Genomic DNA, 11,725 nt, shown 5'->3' on the forward strand with positions numbered 1-11,725 from the left:
TTTTTATAAATTAATAGGATTTTATAAGTTATGGACAGCTCAAAAGCTTCAAAATAAAGAATGGATATGTCAAATAAATGTTCAGTTTACTTATTGGGATTCAGTAATAACCATGCTATTAAACTGTGTAAAAGAAAGTATCTATGATACTGCATCTTGTCAATTTGCTGAACAACTCTTACAGGTAAATTTTAATGCAATAAACTTATTAATAAAAATAAATTATAATAAAATATAATTTCAAATTTTTTAATGTTATTTTTGGCAGTTAATTGTTACAGTTTTGACAAATTTGATCAATACTTTGAATATAGAAGAGAAGAAACCTGAGATTAATGATGAAAATACAATGCTTTATTGCAAATCTGTTTCAGAAGCTAATATTAAGTTTGCAAAATATTTTAAAACAACACGACTCTTATTGTATGAACAAAATGATTATGATGAAAATGAAATTTTAACAAATGAAACCTCAGAATCTGAAGATATTATTTTAAAAGAACAATGGAATAATTGGAGTAAAATGACATGGCAGGTAAAAATTTTAATACTTATATTTTTCTTTTTTTTTTTTTATTTTGGAACGTTTGAATTCAAAATATAAGATGTAAAAAGTTGTTTTAACTAAAAAAAAAGTTATATCGTATTTACTCACATATAGGATGAGGTGTGAATTTAAAGATCAAAACAAAGAAAATTAGATTTATTAATACAATTCTAATTTTGTTTAATCACAAGTAAAATATCAAATGAACATAAATGCATACATTGTCCTGCAAAAATTACTGGCATTTTAAACTTCAAGGAAAAATCTTGTAAAATTGACAAATAATTTTTGTTCTTGTGAAGCTGGACAATTGGGAACTTTTTTTGCCAATTCTTAACAGTCAAATTCACACTCTTCATTGATTACACTTATGAGTTTCTCTGAATTCTGATTTCCAAATAATTATCTGTTTTCACGTGGGAATGAATTGAAACTTATATCGGGCTCTCGTATAATTTTGGAATTCAGTTCAAAAGCTTTGCTTTTCCTATTGCTATTCATCTTTATTCCTGACAATATACAAGAATGATTCAAATGACCCAGATAAAATACTTTTGTTTTTAAACACCAGAATGTGAGAATCTGGTAAAAAATGCAAGTACACAATTTACAAAAATTAGTGCAAAAATGAAAAGAATCCTTTGCTCGCATGTATAGGACGACCTATGTTTCTGAAGCAGTGAAAAATGAATAAAAACCTCGTCTTATGTACGCGAGTAAATACGGTATTTGTTTAAATTTTCATAAATTTTAATTGAACTATTTTGATTACCAGTTAAATTATCAGAATTCTATTAAAATAAAGCATTAAGTATTAAAAATTTGATATTATATTAATATAGTTTGATACATTTAATTATAAGTGTAACATTGCTAATAAAAAATCTTTATGGGATGATTATAAAAAGTATTTTTTATTCTCATCTCAGTTTTAAGAATTGCATTTTAAAGTATATAAAATATTCACTGGAAATAAATAATAATATTTATGGGAATATTTTCTTTTATATTCATAGAAATAAATTTTTAGAATATATCTAATATATTTAGATTAATATGATAGCTTTTATTTTGCGACTGTGTTAATATACATTAAAGCAGTAGTTGCTAACTGGTAGTCTCATGGAGAAATTTAGACATTGATCAACTTTAGGTTATGCAAAGTATTAAATTAATTAAGAAAGAAATGCAAAATGCTTAGTTGCTTTTTCTCATTTGTTGGTTTTAGATTCAGATAAAAAACCCCCAAATACAAAATGAATGTTATCAATAAATAATAATGTCAATAAAATCAACAAATAATCAATAATAAATAATGTTGTAAGTGCAATTGTCATCCTTGGTGGAAAAGAGCCAAGAATTCATTAAACTTATTTCAAACAAATAGCAACAAACTTCTTGCTTATTAGTTATAATTGCAAGTACAAGTGAATTTCATATTGATAAAGTAAAATGGAACTTTTATAATCATTTTATGCAAATTAATAAAATGCATTAAAAATATATATATACAGGGCAATTCAAAAGTCACAGAAATTTTAAAAAATTAATAATTTACAAACTATTTACAGTAAGATGATGCAGTTTTCACAGAAATGCTTAGAAAGAAGTGGGATTTTTTTAGGTGTAATAAAAATTTAATACCAAAATAGTTACATTTCTTGCCATAGATGGTGCTGTAGCATTTGTAAATTTGTTAAAATAAGAATAAAAAAATAAAACTGTTCTTAGTGTAAGCTCTAGTAACAACTATACAAATTATGTAATCTTATCAAGTGCCATTTATGGCAAGAAATGTAACTATTTTGGTACCAAAATTTTTATTACATCTAAAAAAAATCCCACTTCTTTCTAAGCATTTCTGTGAAAACCACATCATCTTATTGTAAATATTTTGTAAGTTATTAATCTTTTAAAAATTTTTGTGAGTTTTGAATTGCCCTATATATATATATAGGCCTATATATATAAATATATANTATAATATAATAATATAACATATAATATAACATCTGAATTATAATATAATAATATATATATATTATTATATTATAATTCAGATTTGAAATAGAACTATTCATTTTTACTTATCTATAATTAATTGAATTAATAAAGTCTACATTAATGAGTTTTAGTTTTGAGCAAAACTATTATTATTCCTTATAAATAATATTACAAGATGGTTGCTAGGATATCATGAAGAAAATTCAGTTTTTTTCCAAAGGTAGATGGCCAGTAAGTACAGGTACAGTAGTTTTAACACTAATGTTTTCTTACTAGATGAAAATCTTAGCATATTCAAATATTATACTATAAATACATTATTTATAAAAAGAAAAACAAATTTTTGTAATTTCTCTTCTTAAAATACTGACAACATGTTGGCATTTAAGAATGGATTTGTGAGTAGTTTCATTGTGTGCTGAACTATGTTTGTGTGTTTTTGAGTGTATGATATAATTTTTTGTATATTTCTATGCATAAATAAATATGTATACATACTGTACTGTACAATTTTTTTTATTTTTATTTTTATTATGTATCTGTCTAAACCTGCCTGTCCTGAGTACAAATCAACATTAAGTTTAATCATTCAAAATTTCAAGTTTTTAAAAAAACTCTAATGCAACACTGTAACAAAATTGTTTGTTAATTTACTGTATAGCATTATATTTTACTTAAATATTTTTAATACCCATATTCAAACATGTCTAATACAACTTTTTAGACAATTTGAGTTTTTCAAAACTTGAAATTGTTTTGCAGTCTCTTTATCTTCAAAATATCAAAGTTTTACTGTATTAAAATTTATTGTTGTAGATTGAAATCATGAATACAATTAAATAATATGATTGAAATGAATATAAATCATCATTACTTTTTACTCTGGTTCAGATTTGATTTTTACGTAAGTTAAAGATAACCTGAGTTAGGACCAAAAACACTTCTTAAATGATTAATATGACACATGATTATAAAAGGAAAAAAACGTATCTTTATAACTAGTAGAATGTTAGAAAAAACTAGTGCCATAAGGCTCATTTATTTAAAATACAGTACCTTCAGATTTAATTAGCTTGTATTTGAACTTTTGGGATTTTAAACATGGATAACATTTATATAATGTTATAAATTGATGAAATAGAATTGAAACAATCAAAGCAAAAAAGTTGTTTGACTGTTTTGATTTATGAACTTTTTAAGATAATCAAGAAAAATGAAGAATTTGATTTTATTAAATACTCTATACGGGTTATTACTTTAACATCTTAATATTAAATGTTTTTTTAATTATAGGAAGCAATTCAAGATGCTATTAGACACGATAATCTTCTTTCTCTTCAGGGGTATTTGCTAACTAATTATTTATCAAAATCTGAAATCCAGGATAATTTATGGAAGATCATTAATCAGATTGGAATGTCAATGGCAGAAAATTCTATTTCAAATGGAAACCTTTGTGAAGCTTTACAAATATTTATTAACATGGTAATTACTATTTTATTTTGTAGACTTTCTTATAATTTAGGTTTAAAAAGTCTAAGTTTAATTTGAATTTTGTGTTTATTTAAAATCTTTATTAATTTAATAATAATTTGTATTGCTTGAACTCATTACTTCAAACATTAATTGTTTCACAATAATATATACACAAAAGTAGTATGAAAACTGATAAATATAGGAGGGAATGCCCTCTTGGATTTTGTCCAAAACAATCAATTAATAATTTTGAATGGTAGATTAAAAGGGGATATTCCCGCCGAATATACTTTCGTATCCTCCAATGGGAAATCAACCATCGATTATATTATATGTTCGGAACCGATGTTAGACTACTGCAAATCTCTTATAGTAATGGAACACGATATATCAGATCATTTTCCTATACGGCTAGAATTGGAAAATTATAAAAAAAAACGACAATCAAAGAAGACGAGTGAGCAATTGCATAAATTAAGTATTGATGATAAAACTTCTTATAATAAACAGAAATTTTTTAAAGANAGGACATTTTGGAACATCGTGGAAGCATCGTTCTCTGGGTGCTCCTAGCAATTGACAGATTCGTCGGTTCGTCCGCGAGAAGCCGCCGAAAGCCGTAATCAATGCCCCGGGGCCCACCGAGTGTTTCACCGACAGCGTCCATCCACTAGTGACGAAAACCGACTTTTACGAACTTTATTTCGAACTTTATCCGTGCGCTTTGGGGTGCTACCTCGTCTAACAAGTAATTTGTAAGGAAAATTTCTATGTTTAATAAACGGTTACATGGTAAACCTGTCTCAGGCAGTCAGTCTGTGCCCACACAACTGAAAGAACCGCTCGGCTGTCGAACACCTCACCCCTAATCGGCTGACCTCACATATATACTTGTATGTATCAGAAAATTATTTAAAGCAGTGGTTCTCAACCTTTCTTGTTGATGTACCCCATTAGCCCATTATTTGTTTCTCAAGTACCCATTATATTTTTGTATGCAAATTTTATAATTACTGCGTTAGATGTATACAGCCCTTATAACTGAGTGCCATAAAAAAAACTCTAACTTCAACTAAAAGTGGATTACTTATTTTACGTAAATGATAATAAATTTAATCAGGTACATACGTTTATTTATTATTATTTGATAAGTATATTATATAAAATCACAGATGCCATTTCAATACATGCATAAATTACATTTTGTAAAAATAAATAATTATAATTAACGATAAACAAAATTTAAATTATTCTTCAATAATTTCTAACAAAATTTAATGGGATATTTGTTGCGATAAATCTTCAGCAATTTTTTCAAAATTTGGTTCCCACATTGTTAACTGACAACGAATGTCTGCTGATGCGTCAAGCCTGTTTCTTTTTTTAGTTTTTGTCACAGTATTTGGCAAGCTGCATTTGCACAAATACATTGTTACAAATGATAAAAGTTTTCTTATAGCTTTATCGGCTATGTTTGGATAAACTTTCACTAGACCAGCCAAAAATGACAATAACAGTAGAAAACATCTCTTTATATGTCATGTCAGAAGAAATGTCAATCAGTTGCTCTTCTTCTTTTGCTGACAAACTATAATTTTTTTATTTGTAGAAAAAGGATTTACTATCCACATATAATTTTCAATTTCATTATCATTAGGAAAATAATTTTTTTCTGTTTCTTTGCAGACACACTAAGGTGACATATATCAACACTTGGCAACTTATTGACTATTTATTCAGTTGGTCAATAAGTCAATAAGTTGCCAAGTGTTGATATATGTCACCTTAGTGTGTCTGCAAAGAAACAGCTTAATAGTGTTGATATATGTCACCTTAGTGTGTCTGCAAAGAAACAGCTTAATAACAACAACACGGTTTCATCAGAATCAAAGGAAAATAATTGTTAAATTAAGTCAATGGATCCTCAAAATGTTGAAATATACCTTTTTTTAAATCTGTATCAACAAGAATCTTCTTTTCTAAAAGATAAGAACTCAATTTATCAAAAATTTCAAAGTCTCCTGCCTTACATCTTTTCTTCCACATTGAAATTTTCATCTTAAATGCAGAAATTTTGTCATTGGCAGTGAAAATAATAATATTTTTCCCTTGTAGTGATAAATTTAATGCGTTAAGTTTATTAAATATATCACACAAATACCGTGTTTCCCCGAAAATAAGACAGTGTCTTATATTAATTTTTGCTCTGAAAAATGCACTAGGTCTTATTTTCAGGGGATGTCTTATATTTCCATGAAGACAAATTCACATTTATTGTTGAACAAAAAAATTGAACATTTATTATATACTGTATAGTAGTTGTCATTACAAAACAGCATAACCAGACAAACTGTACCCCATTAGCCCATTCAACAAGTATCAACAATTTATTGTTACTACTATCATTTACATGTACGACAATCGTTGGTACATTTACTGATCTTGGTATTTATGAACACAAAGCAAGATTTATTCAATGACAATAATGTTATCTTCTGAAATATCATCATAATAATCCAAACCCCTAATTTTGTGGTGAATTTCTTGTGACTCCATTTCTTTCAGAATCATTGGTTCAAATCTCTCATGTCTAGCAATAGCACTGTCCTTAAATGAGTACTTCTTGTCAAGGTAGCCTGCTCGTAGTGTATTTGCAATGCAACTGTCAGTGATTTTCTCCCATGAATTTTTCACCCAAGTCACAACCTCTTGCAGTTTAGGCTTCACAAAGTTTCCACGCTGATTTCTCTCCATTCTATTTTCAATGTAGTCATTAATTTCCATGCGCAAATTGTCCTTGAATGGCTTGTTTATTGCAATATCAAGAGTCTGGAGATAGGCAGTCATTCCTGCGGGAATCATTATTTCATCTATTTTTCTTTTGTGAAGAAATTTCTTCATGTCTTTAGCACGGTGTGTGCTGGCTGCATCCCAGACTAGCAGACTTCTTTGGCTCCCTCGCATAACAAGCGGCAGCATTAAATCGACCCACTTCCTTATAACTGCTTGTGTGGCACAGGCTTTTTCGGTTTCAAGAATAAAAACGTTTGAAACACGTTCAATCTTGTCCTTCTTGCCCTTAGAAATTATTAAAGGTGGGACTTTAGTACCATCCAGACGAATTGCCAAAATACAAGTAACACGTGCACTTTCGTAAGCAGTGGAGGAAATGTACACTGAAGAGACACCCTTCTGATCAACTGTTGTTTGAGATGCTTGGCCCATAAACACTGCGGTTTCATCCATAGCAATCATGTTGGAAAAATTGTATTTAGCGAAGTCAGTGTCATCAATAAAGGACTTGAATGCAAATGCATATTTAATAATTTCAGCATCTTCCAGCCTAAACAGTGTTGTGGATCTTCTTAAAGACAGTTCACTTCGCTGAAGGAAACTATCCAGCCAGTGTTGTGATGCTTTAAATTCTCTGGGAGCTATTTCGAACTGTGGTGCAATTGCAAGGGCAAATTCTTGAATCTGAGCCCTATTTACAATCAAAGCCTTTGCTCTCCTGTCAACAATCCATTCAAATCAAAGATCAGGTCTTCCAGCTCGGAAAATAATGGTTGCCGACCTGATCCACACTTGCGCTTTTTAGCATTTCCGTTGTCCACTTGTTGACTGATGTTACCGTAATCTGCTCCCCATTTTCAGACCAATCTGATACTCAACATCTTCTCTTTGCAGAAAGCAGTAAGATTTTTGCCACGACAGTCTTCCACGATTGCTTTCTTGTACTCGACAGAATAGCTCTTTCTTTTTGTGCTCATGTCTAGGGTAAAAATATACCAAAATTGTCCAATATGCTAAACAGGTTCGAGAGAACACCTTGCGACACATTCAACTTAACCTTTTTACAGTGTCCACATCGAGCTCGATGACCAATTGGTGCTTACTGAACCGTAGCACTATGCAAATGTGATGTGGCGTGATTCCCAGCTGACCAATTAGCGATCACCAGCGATAACATTATGCAAATCTGTGATTCCCAAGCCATAGTCTTATGCAAATCATGCCGTGTGGCATGATTGTCTGCTGACCAATCAGTGGCTGTACTTTCAAAAAGTCAACGGCCACTTTCAGCCATCTGTCGATGACCGTTACGACTAAAAAAAAACTTCGCTAGGTCTTACTTTCAGGGGGAGGTCTTATATTTCGCAATTCAGCAAAATCTGTGTTAGGTCTTATTTTCTGCGGATGTCTTATTTTCGGGGAAACACGGTATGCAACACCTTGTAAAGTGTAGTCGGAAATCATAAAATCAATGTGTAGTTGTATTTTTTCCTTAGTTGATTTCTACTTAGCTTCACTCTTGCATTTGTTTAAAAATGCTAATACTTCAAAATGTAATTCGTACCTCGTCAATACTTTTCCTCAGTTCAACCAACACACTTCTGTATAAAATAGTAGAGAATCATAATCACTACCCATTTCAGTACAAATCTGCTTCAAAAGTCTAGTATTTAATGTACATTTTTTTTACAAGGTTAACTATATTTGTTAGTGCCTTAAAAATATTTTTTAAAGACCAAGAAATGTTTTTTATCGCTAAATTTTCTCTGTGCAGAATTCAATGGCTACTTGAACAAGATGGATGTGCCACTTCTTTAATCTTTACAACTACACCAGAAATTGGACCTTGCATAGCCTTAGCTCCATCAGTGCAGATGTCGATGCACTTTTTCCAATCTATTTCATTACTTCAAATGAAATCATCACAACCCATAGTTGTATTTTTTAGGTCATCGCCCATTAACAAATCTTCGCAAAGCTCATCATTGTATTGATATTTCACAAAAACTAAAAGTACTGTCAATCTGCTGACATTTGTGCTTTCATCAAACTGTAATGTAAAATAGGCAGACAACTTGATTCTCTGCAGAAGTTCATTCAGAAGATCATTTGCACAAAGTGCAATTTGCCTTTTTATGGTATCATTAGAAAGTGGCAATTGTTTTATATTTGTCACTTCTTTAGGACCGAATAGTGTTTGACAAATTTCAATGACACAAGGTTTTATTAAATTTTCACCAATAGCATGAGCTTCACCTTGTCGAGCAATAAGATAACTAACTTTCAATGAAGCTTGTAATAATTCTTTGCCAGGGGTCATATATGTTGATTTCATTAATTTAGACTTATTTAAATAAAAATTATCTTTTTTTCTTCAAAATAACTAAGTGGTTTATCTTTAAAATTGGAATGAGCATTTTCTAAATGTCTTTTTATCAGAGAGGGTTTCAATGAGTTGTTGCTAAATGTTTGCTTACATATTAAACATAAAGGCAATTGATTTGATTCCTTGCAGCAGAAATAAAAACCAAAATTTAAATATTCGGTTTGATAGGAACGGTGTTTTGATGAATTTTTGGATGCAAGAAATTGGCTACTAGTACTTGCGGTTGGTATATTGCATTTTTGTAATTTTGATTCAGATTGCTTGGAATTTTCAGATTGTTTACCAGTAGTTCTTTTTCCTTCTCTTATCACAAACTTATCCATAATTGTATTTTTCAGATTGAAACTCTAAAATATGAAATTTTGTTTTAGAAAAAATTATTGATTCATCTCAAAATAATAATAAAAAACATTATTTTTTAGCAAAATCTACAGAGAAAGAAAATTTATTAAGACAACGCACAAGTAACTCTCATATGTTGTCAGGCACGCTATACCCTTTATGGCAGCTATTTTGGTCGACTCATATGCCACATATATTTACTGGCACAAGCGAATACAAACTAAAAACTAATCCTAAAGAAAGACCCTGCACCTAACAAAGAATTAATTAAATAGAGATTATAATTGTGTACTGACCTTGAAAGTAATGGCTGCGAATTTATAACATGCAGAAAAATACATAAATCTTTCAATTTTTGTAACACACATAACATCTAAATTTGCTAAATATCAAGTAATGCGTGCATGCATTGACATGCATTACATGGTGGGGGATCGATCCAGGCCTCCTTATTCCTAATACCAGTAGTCCAGTAAAAACATGAAAAGTCCCTATCTCATCGAGCAATAATTTTAGAATAGAAAAAAATTTTTTCTATTCTAAAATTAATGCTTGGTTAAACTGTAATTTTACTAGACTACAGGTTCACTCGGCACTAACAGCACAAATAGACAGGTAAATCAAACGGATAAACAAGTTGTTTGGACTATTAAAAGGGAAATTGGTGTTCATACTGGAATATTTTAAAGCAAGTTTTTGTCATTTTTTGTTTCTTGTTTTAATAATTTACAGCAAATTGATTAACATATGCCAATTTTATAATGAACATTAGATGTACTGTACCCCTTCGATTTACGCTTGTACCCCCGGTTGAGAACTACTGATTTAAAGAAACAGATTGAAATGAACATATTTAAAGTTAAAATGTTTAAGATAACTTAAGCTTAAGTTAAAATAATATGCAAATCTAAGCCAGATTTAATTATATTAGTAATTTAGCATTTTTAAATTTGGAAAAAAGTTAGGTATAGCTATAGTAATGTGTAATTTCTACTTCAGTATTTTATCTTTAGTAATATGTAAATTAAAGTCATATAAAAAAACTTTAATTATGTAATATATATTTAACATTACATTTTGTTATTAAATTGTTTAGAGAATTTGTAGAGATATTCAAGGTGTTCAACAAACATTTTGATAAAAGAAGAGATTATTTTATCTATTTAAATGAATGCTATAGTATAAAAAGGTGAAAGAGCTAACGCTTTCACCTGTGTTGAATGGGTATCATCAGGCTAAATGTATATGTCATGGACCAAGAGATTAATTGGGCATTATTCATAATTTATTCTTTTATTATTCATAATGCCCGGTCATTATGAATAACAACATTACTAATATAAAAGCTCGTGTGTGTGTGTGTGAATTCCTATAACTCCTGTTTGTCTTTATGAATAATGCCCAATTAATTACTTGGTCTAAAACATATACATTCATGATGATTTTACAGTTTCTCTAAAGAAAAAATCATGTGTCTAAGATAACAATTAAAAACATTCTGTTGTACTGTTGTAAAGAGGAAAAAAATTTTTATTAACAAGTTTTATTTTCAGTTTATTGAATAACCTATTGCATTTTCATTCAAAAACTTTACATTCAAGTTAACTGTGAACACAATAAGAAAGGAAGTACAGTACATAAACCAGAATTTTCCAATAAATTAATAGTTCCTAAAACACATCTAGTTCATTTGTGCAAAAATTGTTAATTGATGTATTAATAATTGATAAATCATTTTTAATCCAATTAATAGATTTATCAATTATTCATATTTTGAAAATAATATCATATGGATATAAAATGGATATTTTAGGAAATTAGATATTCAGTGTTTTGAAAACAATCATTATCTGTAAATAACAAAATTTGTAATATAAATAAGTAAATTTGTGAAATTAGGACATGTTGTCTTGATCTTATTTTATTGTGTATTTATAAAATTTAGTAAATGAAGGAAATAATAAGTAGCTTTTTACATTAGGATAACTATTGATAAATCTTTGTATTATTTATTACTGAATCTATTTTATACTTTCCTTTCAGGCTTATAAATTTGTTTGACGGCACTATAGATATTATTTAATACTGAAAAAAATATAAGAATAGACATATATATATAAGATCATCTATTAGTAATATATTTTTAAAACTATATTATAAATCAATATATATTTACT

General features: G+C 29.0%; 1 protein-coding gene across 1 annotated transcript in view; it reads left to right on the plus strand.

Moving 5' to 3' along the window:
• Positions 1–4,102, plus strand: part of LOC111621338 — a 37,904-nt gene extending 33,802 nt beyond the window's left edge. The window contains exons 8-10 of the mRNA XM_023363435.1: positions 18–184; positions 269–535; positions 3,845–4,102. Coding sequence (XP_023219203.1) covers positions 18–184; positions 269–535; positions 3,845–4,102 — 692 coding nt within the window. The remainder of the gene's footprint in view (positions 1–17; positions 185–268; positions 536–3,844) is intronic.
• The last annotated feature ends 7,623 nt before the right edge of the window (positions 4,103–11,725 follow it).

This window comes from Centruroides sculpturatus, unplaced genomic scaffold, assembly GCF_000671375.1.
Source record: "Centruroides sculpturatus isolate CEXI.00-Female unplaced genomic scaffold, Cexi_2.0 scaffold98, whole genome shotgun sequence".
Classification (NCBI taxonomy): domain Eukaryota; kingdom Metazoa; phylum Arthropoda; class Arachnida; order Scorpiones; family Buthidae; genus Centruroides; species Centruroides sculpturatus.